At 35.9% G+C, this 21,237-nt stretch overlaps 1 protein-coding gene across 1 annotated transcript in view; it reads right to left on the bottom strand.

Moving 5' to 3' along the window:
- Positions 1–20,883, bottom strand: part of LOC147701380 (uncharacterized) — a 70,710-nt gene extending 49,827 nt beyond the window's left edge. Inside the window, exons 1-2 of the mRNA XM_086929341.1 lie at positions 20,779–20,883; positions 11,066–16,708 (exon numbers count right to left, since the gene is read on the bottom strand). Of these exons, the coding sequence (XP_086785467.1) occupies positions 11,066–16,669 (5,604 nt within the window). The 5' untranslated portion in view covers positions 16,670–16,708; positions 20,779–20,883. The remainder of the gene's footprint in view (positions 1–11,065; positions 16,709–20,778) is intronic.
- Between the last annotated feature and the right edge of the window lie 354 nt (positions 20,884–21,237).

Genomic DNA, 21,237 nt, shown 5'->3' with positions numbered 1-21,237 from the left:
ACAACGGGGGTAAAGGCCTGCGTTAACTACTCTTCACTATCTGCAAAGAGAGAGTACTACTAAGAGAAAAGAGGGGAGGGGGGCAGCGTTCAAAGCACATCAGCGTGCATAAATACGAAAATGTTTTTATCTATCACGTACTTTACATTTTAATGCTTTTCATATTTGCTATTAAAAAACCAATGAAATTCACAGAAAAAAACATAGGTTATAGTGGATATATAGTTAGGAATTTGCATTTACAAAACCTTGAAAATTCAATGAAAAAACCATTGGTTTTAGGCCATATATAGTTAGAAATTAGCATTTACAAAACCTTATTTTACTCGCATAAAACCATTGAAATTCCATATATAGTTAGAAGCGCTAACTATATATCGCGCACCCGCAATCCACTGCTGATGATGTCACATATTACATCATTCATGACATGGTCAGTGACATCACTGATGACATCACTGATGACATCTCAAATGACATCACTGATGACATCACTGATGACAACTCAAATGACATCACTGATGACATCTCAAATGACATCACTGATGACATCACTGATGACAACTCAAATGACATCACTGATGACATCTCATTTGTCATCACTGATCACATCACTCATGTGATAATACAATGAACCTCTTCAGACTCTAATATAACCTTACATACACTCAGTATAAACAGACACCCACAGACTGTCACTCATCCATGGAGTTACTCACACACCTAGTCAGTCATGCAAAGAATCAATCACACCTCCATTTCCTCAACTTTACAGTTATACACATCTTACTTATTCAAACATATAATAACACATATTTACTCTCTTATATAATCCCTGATAGAAGCTCACAGTGATCGATACAGCCACTCACACATTCACTGGCTCTTATGTTCAGTTATTTATATATGTCAACTCTCACATGTATTGTGTTTTACATACGTACTTACTTGCACATGTAGCAATGAGAAATCCATTCACTCACCAACACACCCATGCACAGTCAACCGCCCATATAGCTGTTTCCACATGCACTCTTGAACTCATACTCCTAGTGAATCAACTGCTTACACATCTATGCACAGAGTCACGCACCTCCCAGCCACCCACACACACACTCAGCCTCCCATTCAAATACTTGGGCAACCAATCAATTACCCATATGGCCACTCTTATAGCTACTGATCAACACATGCAGCAGCTTACACAACAACAAACATACTGATGCACAAATTAAGACAGTTTAGTCACTAACCCATGCACTCAGTGAGACACATTTAATCACTCTTTCATACAGTCAGTCATGCACCTACTAAATTCTTCATCCAGACACTTATACATCCACTCATTCTTCAATATGTAAAACATATTTAAACTTTACAGACACATACAATCACTGGATGTTGTGATCAGTGATGTCATCAGTGATGTCATTTGAGATGTCATCAGTGATGTCATTTGAGTTGTCATCAGTGATGTCATCAGTGATGTCATTTGAGATGTCATCAGTGATGTCATCAGTGATGTCACTGACCATGTCATGAATGATGTAATATGTGACATCATCAGCAGTGGATTGCGGGTGCGCGATATATAGTTAGCGCTTCTAACTATATATGGAATTTCAATGGTTTTATGCGAGTAAAATAAGGTTTTGTAAATGCTAATTTCTAACTATATATGGCCTAAAACCAATGGTTTTTTCATTGAATTTTCAAGGTTTTGTAAATGCAAATTCCTAACTATATATCCACTATAACCTATGGTTTTTTCTGTGAATGTATATATATATATATATATATATATATATATATATATATATATATATATATATATATATATATATATATATATATACATATATATATATATATATATATATATATATATATATATATATATAACCTACTGGCGGTCGCCCGAAAGTAGTTGTAGTTAGGATTTTTTTCAATGTTAAATCTCAAAATTCGATTTGGAATAACTTTGGCGCCGGTTGACGAATCTGCCTGAGAATTTCCTCAAAATGGCCTCGCAGCGTTCCGGTCCTTTCCTGAAAGTTTGGGGGGGGGTGCGTCAAGCGGGGGCCGAGATAAAAGGGGGGTCCCAAAACGCGTTTTCCCCATGTTAATTTCCATAGGGCGGTCGATTTCACTTTTACCCCGAACGGCTGAAAGGATTTCCACCAAACTTGGCAAAATTGTAGGGACTGGTAGCCCGATGTGCCTTTGCTATGTCTTAAGATATGTGCTCCAGCGGATTTTGAGTAATTTAGGTTAAAAAAAATATATATATCTAGAGCCGCGCCCCGGTACGCGCACCGGGGAGTGCTCCAAGCGCGCCTCGCGACTTGCGCATGGAAAGCTGATTGGCTCTCGGGTGTCTGTAAACATACGAAACAGTCCGCACCGGCCGCCATCTTGTGCCTCGGTAGGATTGAGGTGGTAAAAATCAAAGGGGGAAATGAGCAAAAGGGGGCAGGGTACACCCCCCGTGCCCCTAGGTTTGTTGTGGGGGCCATAAAAGGGCCCCACGGGGCAAAAATAATGTTTTTTTTTATTTGCGCGGGGGGAGCGCCCGGTAGGCGCACCGCGGAGCGGACCAGGGAGCGTACCATGGAGAAAAAAGAATGACACTTTAAAAAAAAAAATAGCATTTTTAAATATATTGGAGGTAGTTCTGAAAATAACTTTTTTTTGTTTTTGTTGTTTTATATTTTTTTTATACTTTTTAAAACGATTTTATATTTTTTGGGATTTTTTTTCAGGGGAAAAACAAAAACAGGGATTCAAAAACTGCTCAACAGGAGCAAAAAAATGAGAAAATTTAGGGACGGGGAGAGCATCGGTGTTCCTGTCTCTTTATTGCAATGAGTTCAACGCACTGCTCCCCATAACATAGTAGTTCGTCATAGTCCACACATAAAAATGTTATGCCTGCAAAGACCGGCTGTACGTTAGGGACCATTCTTGCACATGTTGTTCCTGAAAATGTTGCTCCACCAGTGGAGGTGCTGCCGCCATCTCTTGGTAAATTCCGTGCCAGCTCCCTGACACTCTCCCTGGAATAATTTTTTGGGTGTCTTCTTTTGACATGCCTAATTAAATTGACATTTCCAAAGCTATATTTTTTTGGAGGATTGCCTCTGGATAAAATACTGTCACATATTTTACAAGGTACTTTACTTGCATTAACTTTTTTTTGTCCTTCAGGGATGTCAAAAAATTTCCAGAGGAAGTGGTTCTTTTTTTTCTGGTGAGGAGGGTCCTCTTGCAAAGAACCATCTGAATCACTGCTGGATGACTCCCTTGCAGCCATTGCTGTAGATCAGGAAAATTATGAGTAGATAATTCACAAAACACCTCTTGCTCTCTCCAAGTGCAAATCAATAGTGAGAGAAATGGGTGGGTTTCTCAAAATTTAGAAAAAAAAAATTATTGAACCAATGAAAAGTGGTATTTTCAGGTCACATGACCAGAGGCTTCATCATTATGAAACCAAAACTGTTGTGAACCAATAAAAAGTGTTATTTTCAGGTCACATGACCCGACGCTCTTACGCTACGCACCCCGGGGTCGCTTCGCGTAAGCGCGTCGGATGTGTACGTTGCGCGATCGTATTCGCTCGAGTGCTTCCGGGTGCGCTTACGCTGTGCGTATCACGCGGACGCGGCTTCGCGATACGTCACGATCATGTTTTCGTTTGCGATATTGGCGCTTACGGGACGCTCCCCGGAGCGCGCCCCGGGGCGCTTTATGAAAGAACGCTCTCGGGGTGCACCCCGGGTCGCGCACCGGGAGCGCTCCATAGCAAAAAAAAATTTAAATAAATAAAAATAAAAAAAATTGGGAAAAATAGTAGGGACTGGTAGCCCAATGTGCCTTTGCTATTCTCAAGTGGTTTTTACGAAAATTAACTTTGAAAAAATATATATATTGTGCTACATCAGGCTATATATATGTTAAAGTCCAAATGTAGCCCAAATGTAGCCCAATGTAGCCCAATGTAGCCCAATGTAGCCCAAAGATGGCCACCAGAGACAATAAAAAGCAAATGTAGCCCAAATATCAGCCAGATGTAGCCCAACTGTAGCCCAATGACAGAATGTACCAGAGTGTTCTAAAGAACAACTAGAGCGCTAACAGTCTTACTGATAAAGTGAGACTTATATTTAGGAATTAGCATTTAAAAAACGTATGTAATTCACTGAAAAAACCATAGGTTTCACACCAGTTATAGTTAGGAAAAAGCATTTAAAAAACCTATTAAATTCACTGAAAAAAACATAGGTTTCACACCAGTTATAGTTAGGAATTAGCATTTAAAAAACCTATTAAATTCACTGAAAAAACCATAGGTTTCACACCAGTTATAGTTAGCTGGAAGTTTTACTCGCATAAAACCATTGAAATTCCCACGTTATAGTTAGATGGACTCACTATAACTTGGGCGTGCAATGCACTGCCGATGACGTCACATATTACATCACTCATGACATGGTCAGTGACATCACTCATGACATCACTGATGACACCATCCTTGTGACAGACCTCTTTTCAGTGTAATGTAACCCAAGAAACACATATTCAAAAATAGAAATTAACATTTTCAAAAAAATGGATATACGCATACCAGTTACAACAACCAATTCAATAATTCCACCATCTATATACACATCCACTCATTCACCAACAGTTCTATATAGTCACTCATACATATACTCACTCATCATATGTAGTGATACACCTATACATCCTGTTACACACCGACAGTCATCCAAAAGTTACTCTCACACATACTCACACATGCAAGTAAACTATTGAACATACATTTATTTGCATGTACAGCTATACACACATTACCACCTTACTTCTAAGGAAACTTACACATACTCTCTTAAACAATCACTTATAGAAACACATACTTATTTAACCCCTTCGACGCTGATGACGAGCTGGGCTCGTCATGGCGTAGCCTCCTCGCACGCTGATGACGAGCCCAGCTCGTCACGTAAAGTGCGTTTTTTAAAAACCCAGTGTGTGAGCGGAATTCCGCTAGCGCGCATGCGGTTAAACAGGATCTCTTACAATCTCTTACTCTCACATATACTCACTTATATACATCAATATTCACATATACTAGATTAAAACATATGTAGTTACTGATAAAGACACTAGTGAGACAGTCATTCACTCAGTAACACACACATATACACACTCATCCACCCATACAGCCCTGCACATATGCTGTCTTCAAAACACATACAAAGAGAGAGTCAGTCATTCATGCATCTATGTGATAAGTAATACCCCCACCAAACCATACAAACACTCATACTGAGACTAAAAAAAACATCTAATAACCCATATACCTACACATGTAGCTACTCACCAACCCATGCAGCCACTTATACACAAAGTGAAACACTAATACATATATTTAAATATTTAAACATTACTCACTAATATATGTATTCACTAAGATACACTTAATAAACCAGTTAACCAATCCATTTTTAAAAAAAAAAACATCCATTTAGACACTTATTTAAACATGTATTCTTCCATCGACATTTACATATACATATATAAAACATATTTATTTTTTCAGAAAGACACACATTCACTGGATGGTGTCATCAGTGATGTCATGAGTGATGTCACTGACCATGTCATGAGTGATGTAATATGTGACGTCATCAGCAGTGCATTGCACACGCAAGTTATAGTGAGTCCATCTAACTATAACCTGGGAATTTCAATGGTTTTATGCGAGTAATACTTCCAGCTAACTATAACTGCTGTGAAACCTATGGTTTTTTCAGTGAATTTAATAGGTTTTTTAAATGCTAATTCCTAACTATAACTGGTGTGAAACCTATGTTTTTTTCAGTGAATATATATATATATCAAACCACCACCTCCTTATCTCCTGTAAAGAGGCACACCGACACCTACTGAAAGAATTTTTAAGCGCTTTATTCCACACACATAAGCGCGCAGGTAATCAATATCCCAACGTGTTTCAGCTCCTCTGAGCCTAGATTACAGGAAAGTTTCTCTTTTTGAAATGACCACATGTTTTTTAAAGACGTGGATCATATTATCTTCTAGAGTGCGCACCTAAAAACAGAAATGTAATGTCCATTAATTAACAGAAAGCAGCATGATTGTATTCTAAAATCATTGTCACAATGCTGCAGTCAAAATATTTAATTAATACTGTTCACAGCGCTTCTCATTCTTGCAAACCTGCATATCAAAGCTATTTTATCATCAGGTAGCGCAATCCACTCTTTCAACCAGCAAGTGTAAACATTCCTTCTCACTTCCCTTTCCGGCTCGCGCTGCGATTTTCATTAGGGGTTATCCTGTCTTTTCTCCATGAAAGCCTGTGAGTCAGGCTCACGTAAGTGAATCCAAACAGCTTGCTCCTTCAACTTGCCGGAGGGTAAGACTCAAATTGAAGAATATATATATATATATATATATATATATATATATATATATATATATATATATATATATATATATATATATATATATATATATATATATATATATATATATTCACTGAAAAAACCATAGGTTTCACACCAGTTATAGTTAGGAATTAGCATTTAAAAAACCTATTAAATTCACTGAAAAAACCATAGGTTTCACACCAGTTATAGTTAGCTGGAAATTTTACTGATATAAAACCATTGAAATTCCCACGTTATAGTTAGTCGGACTCACTATAACTTGCGCGTGCAATGCACTGCTGATGACATCACATATTACATCACTCATGACATGGTCAGTGACATCACTCATGACATCACTGATGACACCATCCTTGTGACACAGTGACAGACCTCCTTTCAGTGTAATGTAACCCATGAAACACATATTCAAAAATAGAAACTAATATTTTCAAAAAAGTGGATATACCCATACCAGTTACAACAACCAATTCAGTAATATCACCATCTAATACACATCCACTCATGTGTATGTATATGGGTTATTAGATATTTTTATTAGTATCAGTATGAGTGTCTATATGGTTTGGTGGGGGTATTACTTAGCACATAGATGCATGAGTGACTGACTCTTTGTTTGTATGTGTTTTGAAGACAACATATGTACAGGACTGTATGGGTGGATGAGTGTCTATATGTGTTTGTTAGTGAGTGAATGACTGTCTCACTAGTGTCTTTATCAGTAACTACATATGTTTTAATCTAGTATATATGAATATTGATGTATATAAGTGAGTATATGTGAGAGTAAGAGATTGTAAGAGTTCCTGTTTAAATAAGTATGTGTTTCTATAAGTGATTGTTTAAGAGAATAAATATGTGTAATTTTAAATAGAAGTAAGGTGGAAGTGTGTGTATAACTCTATATTCAAATAAATGGATGTTCAATAGTTTATTTGCACGTGTGAATATGTGTGTGAGTAACTTTTGGATGAATGTCGGTGTGTAACAGGATGTATAGGTGTATCACTTCATATGATGAGTGAGTATATGTATGAGTGACTATATAGAACTGTTGGTGAATGAGTGGATGTGTATATAGATAGTGGAATTACTGAATTGCTTGTTGTAACTGATATAGGTATCTCCATTTTATTAAAAATTTCAGTTTCTATTTTTGAATATGTGTCTCAAGGGTTACATTATAGTGAAAGGAGGTCTGTCACTATGTCACAAGGATGGTGTCATGAGTGATGTCACTGACCATGTCATGAGTGATGTAATATGTGATGTCATCAGCAGTGCATTGCACGCGCAAGTTATAGTGAGTCCGACTAACTATAACGTGGGAATTTCAATGGTTTTATATCAGTAAAATTTCCAGCTAACTATAACTGGTGTGAAACCTATGGTTTTTTCAGTGAATTTAATAGGTTTTTTAAATGCTAATTCCTAACTATAACTGGTGTGAAACCTATGGTTTTTTCAGTGAATTTCATAGGTTTTTTAAATGCTAATTCCTAACTATAACTGGTGTGAAACCTTTGGTTTTTTCAGTGAATTTCATAGGTTTTTTTAATGCTAATTCCTAACTTTTTATACAGACTCATACCTATGTGTTTTTTAGTGAATTGCTAAAGTATGTTTTTGTAAAAATGAACACTATAATGTATATTGAGATAATATTTTTAATTTAAAATATTTTTTTTTATATTTCGCTTTCGGTGCGCGCACCGGTGCGCGTACCGTCAGCGCACTAACAAAAAAAAAGAAAAAAAAATGAAGGAGGGACTGTGTAATAGATAGTAAGACAGATAAAAAGTGTAAAAGGAAGTAACTGAGAAAAGAAAAATGAATAAGGGAGCAAAAGAAAGAAGAAATAGGAAGAAGACTAAAGCAGAGGTTAAGGGAGATTGTAAATGGATGTTGAAAGTAAAAAGAAGGACAGTTAAGTATGGGAATGTCAGGTAGTGACGGAATCAGAGGAAAAGAATAGCAGTGATTGAGGGAAAGTAAATATCAGTGAATATAAGTAAAAAGGGGTGAAAGAGGGTACATGTAAGTGAATAAGGGTAACACATGGGGAGTAATAGAGACAAACAAGAGAGAGAGTAAAAGAAGGACTGTCACAAAGGGACTAAGTGAACCAGTAAAAAAGGTAAGTGAAGGAGTGTGCATAGGCAGAAGTACTGAAAGAAATTGAATGTGGTCGGAAGTAAACATGGAACAAAAGAATAAGTGAGGGAAGCAAAGTAAGGAAATAGGGGTGCGGTAGGGTGACAGAAAAATAGTGAAAATAAAACAAAAGGTGATAACAAAAAAGATTTTGTAAACACACTTACCATATAATCAATGCAAACTTGTATCTATGAAAGATAAAAGAAAAAACACGTTATAATTTCTTAAAAATATATAATAAAATAGAAACAACAGTTCATGAGGTTTAAAAATCTACAAAAGTTTACTAAGAAATGATGCAATAGTGAAGGATACAAAAACAGAAAGAAAGTAATGTAGAAAGAGAAAAAAAAAGGAAAAAGAAATAGAAAGAGAACAAATTCCTAAAGGTAAATAAGATACTAAAAGAATGTAAGATATCAAATCAAAATCAGTAAAGATAAGAAAATAAAAGAAAAATGAGTGAAAAGGAGAGAAGTCTGATTGAGAAACTATAAATAAAAAAGAGGAATAGAAGATGATTGAGAGTGAGTGAAGTAAAGTAACAGAGTGAAGGGATGAAAGGAATGAAGTTAGTATAGAACGATGGATAAAACAGGAGTGAGAGAGTAAGTACACAGAAAGACAAAAGGAAGAACTAAGTGAACTACAGTACAATGGATGCGAAAGAAAAAAAAAGGAGAAAAAGAAAGAGAGGGTTAGGAAACTAAAGCAGTGGTACTGTGAGAATATGAAAAAGATAAAAAGTGGTGGAAGGAACAGAGGAAATGCAGACAGTTCCTATTAGATTAAGAAGTTGTGAATGAAGTGCACTAAAGAAACAGCGATGAAAAAAGAGTGTAAATTAGTAAAGAGAGGTAAATAAGGGTGAAAAAGAAAATGAGTATAAGACAATGTGAACACAATATAAATTACACAATGCAAACTACACAATAACTTCTACAATATGTTACATTATTTATTTTTGCTGTTCTCAGAATATATTGAATTTCACTTAAATTAGTGAGATCAAAGTCTTCATCATATAACAGCGGGAAAAAAAAAACACAATCTAAAAGATTGTGTTTAAAAAAACCCATTCAAACATACATCTCATATAAGTACACTAATCTTTGATTCACTTACTTTTCCGTGAGACCAAATTGCAGATAGTGAAGGTCCTTTTGGTGGAAAAAAGTCTGCTGTGCTCTATAACTTCCATTTCATCGACTTCCTATGAAAAAAGATCTAACAACATCATATGTTACACTTTCCTCACGGCCAATTTGTGTCAGATATATCAGTATTTTTTACTTTGAGATCCACTTAAAGTATCTACATGAGATTGCAGATAGTGAAGGTCCTTTTGGTGAAAAAAAGTCTGCTGTGCTCTATAACTTCGATTTCATCAACTTCTAACAACATCATATCTTACATTTTCCTCACGGCCAATTTGTGTCAGATATATCAGTATTTTTTACTTTGAGATCCACTTAAAGTATCTACATGAGATAAATAATTTCAAATATTAGATTAACTAACTAACTAACTAACTTTTATTAACTATTCCCGTCTTCAAAGGCCAATTCCCTTTACTAAAACTTTGGTTTTAAAAACACTAGATAAGAATTTGTAGAGTCATAAGGCAAACGTTGTTTATAAGTTAAATGAGAATCATTGCAGTAACTCCATCCATTTTCAGATTTTAAGTAGCATGTATAATGTCCTGAGGTGGTCGAAGATCCATCATGATAAATAATAGCTTCAGTTGTAAAGGTCCTTCCAGAAATTGATAACTGAGAAGCCACAAAATTTTTGATAGAAGTTGTCAATTTAGTTCCATCAGGTCTACATCGTTGGAAAACTAAAATAATATACTGCCCATACCTTTGTATAAATAATGTGGACAGCATTGTACAGTTACATTGGGTACACACCATATTATGATCTGCTGCTTTAACTAGATTTTTAAAAGACACTGATTTACAGTCTGGTAAAGTCAAATATATAAATCTTTCAGTGTCTATTGTAGTAGTACTTGATAAACTACAATTGTGGCAGTCATGCTGCCATTGATAAGAAAGACTGAAAAGATTATCTACATCTACACCTTCATCTTCCAAAACACCAAACATATACATTAAAAATTCCTGACAATCCTGCTGAATGTTCTGTGAAAATTTATCTTGACCAGAACACAAATCTAAAATATTTCGAATTTCTGTTACACTTTCTATTTGTGCTGTAACACTGCTACATTTCTGAAACACAGAATTCAATAAACCACACAATCTTTGATCCCGATTTTCAACAATCTGTTCTTGTAAACTTTTAAGAAAAAAAACAACATTAACCACTACATTAGCATAGCAGTTGACACCAGAACTGTTTTCAAACTGAAATCCAACAACATTTTCTCCACAATTCTTTTTCTTCCTGTTTTCAATTACAGTTTTCTCTACTTTTTGTCTTTTTGCAACTACCTCACTACAATTATCCTCATTTCTTCTTTTTCGGCCTACCACACGTTTTTCAAACAGAGGATATTGAGGCAAATGTGGAGCATACTCTCTTCTTAACCTATTGTATTCTTTAACACAATCTAGATCGGCAGAAATCTTTGTCTCATCACACGCAATCAAGTACAATCCTGATAAAGTTCTGACTCGAGATAATGCCACATATGCCATACCCTCTTTAAACACAGATCTTCCAATGTTCACCAATGCACTATCTACACTTAAACCTTGAGATTTATGAATTGTCACTGCATACGCCAAACAAACAGGAAACTGTTTTCGGCGAACATATAAGTCTTTTACAAGTAAAAATCTAGCAGAACAACGACTTATTTGTTGTACTTGTTCAATGCCATCAAATTTTATTTTTAAAAATTCAATTCCATCTCTATTTCTGTAATTCACAAAATCAACAACATAACCCATTGCTCCATTTACCAGACCGCTTTCAACATTTAAATTCCTTCTCAAAATGATACGACAATTTAAACACACATTCAGAGTCTTTTCAAAACCAGCTGTTTTTGAAATACTTTTCTCCAATGAATGCAATTTAGTTTTCAAATTTTCTGACAAAACAATTGTTGCACCCATATGCTCTATTTTATCTATTGCTTCCAGTTTCACAATCTCTTCATTTTCTAAGTCTAACATTTTTTGATTGAAGATGGAACATTCTTGCAGAGTTGGCATCAAACATATCCCAGATTTCTTCTCAGTCATTTTTTTAAAAATATTCTCTGGAAGAATGTTTTCATTTGCATACAAATTTGAAATTAATCGACTATGCAAAGCTTTTTTCCCTTTCTCAGTCATTTTTCCAATTCTTACATCTTGTAGAATATTTTTATAATCTTCATCCTTGGCCTGTCGCATATTTTGAAGCAGTTCAGCATATTTAAAATTTAGCCATATATTAACATTTCCAATGCTTCCAAGGGACTTCCTGGTATCTTCATGCGTGAGCATTTTAAACACTGGTTGTCCTTTTACTGGAGTCAACTGCAATAGATCTCCAAAAACAATAATGTGTTTTCCTCCAAATAACACATCATAGTCTGTTTTAAGAATTTCTTGCATTCTCAAATGCACAAAAGCAAGCATTAGATTTGAGACCATGCTTACTTCATCTATGATAAGAAGTTTCATTTTCTTCAAGACTCTTGAAACTTCAGAACACGCATCTCCAGATAGCTTGTTGTAATGCAATTTATTATCATGTTCAACTGGCAGCATCAATAAACGATGTAGAGTAATCCCTTTAATGTTATGTGCTGCCAGACCAGTTGGAGCAGTTACAACACAAGACAGTGGTGAATCAGTCCTTTTCTGCAGATAACTTGCAACGGCTTTAATTAGAAAACTTTTTCCTGTCCCCGCTTCTCCACTTACATACAGTCGGACAGGGTCAAATAATATACATGAGCACTCTTTTTTCTCATGTCTGAATCCATGTTCAATCTGCTCTGTGACTTCATCATATATCTTTTTCTGCTCAATGTTTAGTTGCGTTACCAAATCTTCTAAGTTAACTCCATCCTCTTGAGCTTGTTCCATAGCTCTTTCCACCTCATCCATGGCAGTGGCAGCTTCATTTTGGATAATTGGTCCTCCTAGTGGATCCTGGCTCAATGAAGTAGAACTCTGACTATCTTGAGAACTGTTTCTAGCTATCTCTTCAGCAATTGTGGTTTCTTGCTCCATTTCTTCATTCAACATTTGCAGATAATTTAGAAAAATAGGACATTCTATGGTATCCTTAGTTGCATTAAAAGAGTCTTCATAACAGAGAAAATCTCCAAGTAGTTCCTCTTCTGTACGCCATGGCTTAAAGAGTTGCAAAAGAGCTAAATAGTAAAATTCTCTTTTGTCTGGAACTTCACAACTCAATTTTCGATGATTAATCAAATGGCCTTTTTTCTGCTTCACTAGACATCCTTCATAGCCAATGAGTGCATATTTTCCATTATTGATATCTTCTGTGATGTTCCTCTTATAACTGTAGTTTTGAAGAACTTCATACAAACATGTGTTCTCAAGGTGAGTACTTCTATTTGGATAGTATGTATCCAACATATTTGTCTTCAAAATATCTGTACTGTTTGGTTCTTTTTCCGCCAAATATTCAATTTCTTGTACAGATTTCAAAACTCGGTTTCGTGTTGCAGCAAGACCAAGACTCACCCAAATGATTGTTCTTGATTTGGCATAGAGACTTGCTGATGATAACCGATCAGAACATTCATATGCTCCAATTTCTCGATGCGACAACATCTTCAGACTGAAACTGTATAATTTCTTGCTTAGACTCTTTTCATGTGAAATGTCCTCCCACATTTCCTTCAGTTCTGTCTTTTCTTTTTTGGTGATGTAAGATGTCACATATCGAGCCACAGCAATAGAGTTGTCAGCAACGAACTGAATATCCATGTTAGCATTCCACATGGACAAAATCACTGGGTTGTAATCGTTGATGTACTTAGATTCTTCATTTCTTTTCAAATTATATGTGTTTTTGGGAGATTTTCTCGTCACAGTATGTCGTAGAGATGACATCAAATTATTTACTCTTCCTTTAGAAATCACTGGTCGAGGAAATGCAAAACGACATTTCGTGTAGTACTTTTCCTTGTTTTTAAATTTTCGACGACAGTACTTTCCACAACGATGAGATTGAAAACGTAAAACTTGTTGCCTTAAATTGTTTTCTTCAGTAGATTTTGGAACAGCACATGTTGAATACTCTTCAATGAAACTCATCACTGTTTCATCTGAATCTGATCCAAATTTGGGTGCATCTTTAATCCACAACAACATATGTATATGAGGAGCACCTCTCGCTTGATATTCCTTCCTCCAAAAGAAATCCAAAACCTCTCCAAGGGGAGGATTTTTTTTGTTGGTAATAAAAGACATCATAGCTTCAAATCTATGATTAAAATATCTGCAAACATTCACTGGATCTAAAGAACACAGTTCTCCTGGTGTTTTCAATTCTATATTTGGTATGTTTTCATTTGCCTCTCGTAGAAATTGAAGTAAATCGTCCCAGGCATACTCAGCACAGCTAAGAGTGAGGAACCATGTAGGAGTTCCTAAGTTTCTTAGCATACATTTCAATTCTCCATGACGACGAAACCAATACTCGTTGGTTCCACGTTGACATGCCATGAGATTGATTAGCTGAGATTCCAAAATACTGTCTTGCAGATTAACTTTCTCCATAAAGTCCCTTGCACATACATTTTGCAAATGAGGTCCACTTTTTAATATATGATTAACTGCATAAGAAAGCCCAGACAAATCACTTTCAAACAGTAGATGAAATAAATATGGAATGCATTGACGAAACCTTGGATCTTCTGCATATAATCTTAGAGTCCGGTATTCAGCTGCAGGAATTTGAACTGGTCGATCATCATATCGTCCACCACAACCTGTTGGAAATAATTGTGGAAAACAACGAGCTTCCAAACTTTCTTCCCATACACTAATGGGACTTCCTTTTGCTGCCTTCATTTGAAACAAGTCAATTGCATTTCCCATTACTTCTTTGGAATGCAAAGGATGAACAGTATAATGTTCATATATTTCTTCAGTTCTAGACACATCAACTTTTTCAATTTGACCAACTGAAGAATCACTATCTTCTTCTGTAGCTGTTTCCTCTACTCCAACACTTACATGTTTGTAGTACTCATTGTTTTTAACTAAATACAACGTTGCCTTCTTGACTTTTTTAACATCCACTAAATCTTGCCAAATTTTCTTACTCTTTGTTGGAACCCCATTAACTAGAATAACTAAAGGATCTTCTTCTACTCTTTCTACACCAATTGTATTAATATTTTTCTTTACATCTAGAGGCAAATAAACAACTCTTCCCTTTAATCCTCTCAGTAAATCTGATGGAGGCAATTTCCCTGTCTTAGGCTCCATGCGAACAATAGCCTGAAAAGGATGGACACATTGAATCAAAATAGATTCATAAGTATTTAGATCCATCAATTCAGAAGGAATATCTATCAACTGAAGATTATTATAAACTGCTCTTGCAGGCATTCTATTTTCATTTAATTTTTTCAAACAATAAGTGCAAATACGCTGATCCAAACTCAAATCAAAAGAATTCTCCACCAACAAATAACTTACAAAATCCTCCCATTCACTATTATTTTCCAATTCACTTTTTGCATATAAATCAACTAACCTAGTCTGAATTTTATAATGAGTCCGTCGACAACACACACAAGTTACATTAGGCCTCTCACTTGATTTCACCTTAAACTTGATAATTTCCTCATCAAACTTTTCAATACTTGAAATTTGTCCATTATCTTCTGCATTACCATCCATTACTATATCTATTTCTACACTGTCCTCTTTGTTCCCAAAATAACAAAACTCAATTTCTTCACAAATAGTCTTCACATCCACTTCAGATCCATGCAAAAGAGCACTATTTAACTGTTTAAGCTTAAGTGCAGGACTTTTTGCATAATACAACTTCCTCACTAATTTCCTTACGTTATTATGATGCACTGCTAACATCCTAAAATGATGAAAAACACTCCGACAAACTTTTCTAGAAAGACATGCTAGTGAATGCCCTTGCAAACCTGTGCTTTCTCTCACTCTGCAAGGATCTAACTCTTGCAGGATCTTCATTTTTTGTTTGAGACTTTTTTTACTATATGTACGTAAGAAATTTCGAAGCAAATCAATTGATTCCTGTCGCACACTACAAATACTACTGCATTTCCATGTGTACACTGGACCCTTAGTACGTCTCCCTAAAACTTCATCAGCTAAGACCTCTTCTGCATCTCTAGATACAAGTTTCTCTTTTTCCATCACACAACTATCTTTCACCTCATATGCACGACCACTGGTGTCAACTGCATGCACCAAATCATTTTCCTGAAAGTAACTCTCCTCATTAAAAAAAGGCTCAGAACTTGAACTATGCATCCATTCACCAGAAAATACTTCACAAAAATTACTCCGATTAATAATTCTTTTCCATCTACTGTTCGATTTGAAAACATCCATTGCCTTATTAAGTATCCTAATTCTATTGATTATTAAAATAAATAATTTTTTCTTAACTTCAAAAGCCTGATCAACAATCTTTTCTACACTTTTCTTTTTCTTGTAAAAAGCAGCTTTTAGTTTACTTTTCTTTTCATTTTTTAGCAAATTTAAAACTACCCTATTGCGAAACATTCGCCTACGAATGTCCCTAAAAACATTTACCCTTCTATTGCTAACCATTCTCTTCTCTCCTGGTCCAATGGAAACATTTTTTGTGGGCTTCTCTTTCCTTTTTAGATTTGTTGACTTTTTCTGTATATTCACATTAGCAATTTCATTTTTTTTCCTACGACATATGTTGCGAAGAAAAGACTTAATTGGCTTACCAGAAGCTTTTCTGGTGTTTTTTGAAGTAGTTGTTGAAGAGGATTCCATAAACTCTGTTGTTGATGTTCTCCTTTTCCGTATGGTATTTTTGATATTTCTTTGCCTTGAAGGCATTTTTGCTTCCTTTTCAGAAGTTGATTTGAATCTGTTGTTCTGTTAAAAAAACACATGAAAGACCACTATTAGCAAACAACAAAGTAATGTTAAAAAGCAAACAATATAAACAATAAATTGCAACATATTTAAGTTTATACAATAGCAACACATGGCTTTATTTTTAAAGGCCTTGCGCCACCAGTGCGTCACTTATTACCCATGTTTAAAGTCAAGCATCAGCTGCACATGGCATTCATAAATAAGGGCCAAATGCAAATACCAATCAATTGCACCCAAAAATCGATTTTTCAATAACATGTAAGAAACACTGCGCAAAACCTAAGTACAACCACTCAATATCATCAAACAAAGTCAGGGTCTGATTTATAAAGGCCTTGCGCCACCAGTGCGTCACTTATTACCCATGTTTAAAGTTTTGCATCGGCTGCACATGGCAATCATAAATAAGGGCCAAATACATATACCAATCAATTGCACCCAAAAATCGATTTTTGAATAACATGTAAGAAACACTGTGCAGAACCTATGTACAACCAATCAATATCATCAAACAAAGTCAGGGCCTTATTTATGAAAGCCTTGCGCCACCAGTGTGTCACTTATTACCCATGTTTAAAGTCATGCATCAGTTGCACATGGCAATCATAAATAAGGGCCAAATACATATACCAATCAATTGCACCCAAAAATCGATTTTTCAATAACATGTAAGAAACACGGCGCAGAACCTATGTACAACCAATCAATATCATCAAACAAAGTCAGGGCCTTATTTATGAAAGCCTTGCGCCACCAGTGCGTCACTTATTACCCATGTTTAAAGTCATGCATCAGCTGCACATGGCAATCATAAATAAGGGCCAAATACATATACCAATCAATTGCACCCAAAAATCGATTTTTCAATAACATGTAAGAAACACGGCGCAGAACCTAAGTACAACCACTCAATATCATCAAACAAAGTCAGGGCCTTATTTATGAAAGCCTTGCGCCACCAGTGGGTCACTTATTACCCATGTTTAAAATCATGCATCAGTTGCACATGGCAATCATAAATAAGGGCCAAATACATATACCAATCAATTGCACCCAAAAATCGATTTTTCAATAACATGTAAGAAACACGGCGCTGAACCTAAGTACAACCACTCAATATCATCAAACAAAGTCAGGGCCTTATTTATGAAAGCCTTGCGCCACCAGTGCGTCACTTATTACCCATGTTTAAAGTCATGCATCAGTTGCACATGGCAATCATAAATTAGGGCAAAATACATATACCAATCAATTGCACCCAAAAATCGATTTTTCAATAACATGTAAGAAACACGGCGCAGAACCTAAGTACAACCAATCAATATCATCAAACAAAGTCAGGGCCTTATTTATGAAAGCCTTGCGCCACCAGTGCGTCACTTATTACCCATGTTTAAAATCATGCATCAGTTTCACATGGCAATCATAAATAAGGGCCAAATACATATACCAATCAATTGCACCCAAAAATCGATTTTTGAATAACATGTAAGGAACACTGCACAGAACCTAAGTACAACCACTCAATATCATCAAACAAAGTCAGGCCTTATTTATGAAAGCCTTGCGCCACCAGTGCGTCACTTATTACCCATGTTTAAAGTCATGCATCAGCTGCACATGGCAATCATAAATAAGGGCCAAATACATATACCAATCAATTGCACCCAAAAATCGATTTTTGAATAACATGTAAGAAACACTGTGCAGAACCTATGTACAACCAATCAATATCATCAAACAAAGTCAGAGCCTTATTTATGAAAGCCTTGCGCCACCAGTGCGTCACTTATTACCCATGTTTAAAGTCATGCATCAGCTGCACATGGCAATCATAAATAAGGGCCAAATACATATACCAATCAATTGCACCCAAAAATCGATTTTTGAATAACATGTAAGGAACACTGCACAGAACCTAAGTACAACCACTCAATATCATCAAACAAAGTCAGGCCTTATTTATGAAAGCCTTGCGCCACCAGTGCGTCACTTATTACCCATGTTTAAAGTCATGCATCAGTTGCACATGGCAATCATAAATAAGGGCCAAATACATATACCAATCAATTGCACCCAAAAATCGATTTTTGAATAACATGTAAGGAACACTGCACAGAACCTAAGTACAACCACTCAATATCATCAAACAAAGTCAGGCCTTATTTATGAAAGCCTTGCGCCACCAGTGCGTCACGTATTACCCATGTTTAAAGTCATGCATCAGCTGCACATGGCAATCATAAATTAGGGCAAAATACATATACCAATCAATTGCACCCAAAAATCGATTTTTGAATAACATGTAAGGAACACTGCACAGAACCTAAGTACAACCACTCAATATCATCAAACAAAGTCAGGCCTTATTTATGAAAGCCTTGCGCCACCAGTGCGTCACTTATTACCCATGTTTAAAGTCATGCATCAGTTGCACATGGCAATCATAAATAAGGGCCAAATACATATACCAATCAATTGCACCCAAAAATCGATTTTTGAATAACATGTAAGAAACACTGCGCAAAACCTAAGTACAACCACTCAATATCATCAAACAAAGTCAGGGCCTTATTTATGAAAGCCTTGCGCCACCAGTGCGTCACTTATTACCCATGTTTAAAATCATGCATCAGTTTCACATGGCAATCATAAATAAGGGCCAAATACATATACCAATCAATTGCACCCAAAAATCGATTTTTGAATAACATGTAAGGAACACTGCACAGAACCTAAGTACAACCACTCAATATCATCAAACAAAGTCAGGCCTTATTTATGAAAGCCTTGCGCCACCAGTGCGTCACTTATTACCCATGTTTAAAGTCATGCATCAGTTGCACATGGCAATCATAAATAAGGGCCAAATACATATACCAATCAATTGCACCCAAAAATCGATTTTTGAATAACATGTAAGGAACACTGCACAGAACCTATGTACAACCAATCAATATCATCAAACAAAGTCAGAGCCTTATTTATGAAAGCCTTGCGCCACCAGTGCGTCACTTATTACCCATGTTTAAAGTCATGCATCAGCTGCACATGGCAATCATAAATAAGGGCCAAATACATATACCAATCAATTGCACCCAAAAATCGATTTTTGAATAACATGTAAGGAACACTGCACAGAACCTAAGTACAACCACTCAATATCATCAAACAAAGTCAGGCCTTATTTATGAAAGCCTTGCGCCACCAGTGCGTCACTTATTACCCATGTTTAAAGTCATGCATCAGTTGCACATGGCAATCATAAATTAGGGCAAAATACATATACTAATCAATTGCACCCAAAAATCGATTTTTCAATAACATGTAAGAAACACGGCGCAGAACCTAAGTACAACCAATCAATATCATCAAACAAAGTCAGGGCCTTATTTATGAAAGCCTTGCGCCACCAGTGCGTCACTTATTACCCATGTTTAAAATCATGCATCAGTTTCACATGGCAATCATAAATAAGGGCCAAATACATATACCAATCAATTGCACCCAAAAATCGATTTTTGAATAACATGTAAGGAACACTGCACAGAACCTAAGTACAACCACTCAATATCATCAAACAAAGTCAGGGCCTTATTTATGAAAGCCTTGCGCCACCAGTGCGTCACTTATTACCCATGTTTAAAGTCATGCATCAGCTGCACATGGCATTCATAAATAAGGGCCAAATACATATACCAATCAATTGCACCCAAAAATCGATTTTTCAATAACATGTAAGAAACACTGCACAGAACCTAACTACAACCACTCAATATCATCAAACAAAGTCAGGGCCTCATTTATAAAAGCCTGGCGCCACCAGTGCATCACTTATTACCCATGTTTAAAGTCATGCATCAACTGCACATGGCAATCATAAAAAAGGCCAAATAAAAATACCATTCATTTGCACCCAAAATCGATTTTTAAATAACATGTAAAAAACACTGCGCAGGACTTATATACTAACATACAATTTCACTTCTAAAACATAACTATCTGCTTCCAAATATTCTCCATAGAGAAAATAAATCTCTATCTAAATTAAATGAATCATTACTTACCTTTAGAAATGCTTTTGGAGATTGAAAACAGTGTCAGACACACACACCAATTTTTCTTTAGCAGAGGAGAAGGTGTGCTCTCAATACACTGAAACCAAGACTGGCATAGAAAATCTCTATCTTTGTACACATATGCCTTAATTCAACCAATGAAAACTCTTCCCTCACTATTTTCAAACCAACACCCATCCCCCTCTCAAACCTTTCTATCTGTTACCATAGCAACTCCCTCCTAACTGAACTGTAAGGTTCAAAAGTTTATCTTACAATGTTGCAAATTAACTCAGCAAGGATGTTTGACCTGTCAATACAGCAGCCTATACAGGGTATTTTTGCTTTTGGTGACTTTTTTTAAACCATTCAAATTGCTTCTTTCACACAACATAACCATACACCCTAACTTTCAGTTTTCAACTATCTGAATCCACCAATCATTGCTAGTGATTCAAGAGCACAGAA

Source organism: Lissotriton vulgaris, chromosome 7 (assembly GCF_964263255.1).
Source record: "Lissotriton vulgaris chromosome 7, aLisVul1.2, whole genome shotgun sequence".
NCBI classification, from domain to species: Eukaryota; Metazoa; Chordata; class Amphibia; order Caudata; family Salamandridae; genus Lissotriton; species Lissotriton vulgaris.
The sequence above is the reverse complement of the archived record's forward strand: the minus strand, read 5'-3'. Positions and strand labels throughout refer to the sequence as shown.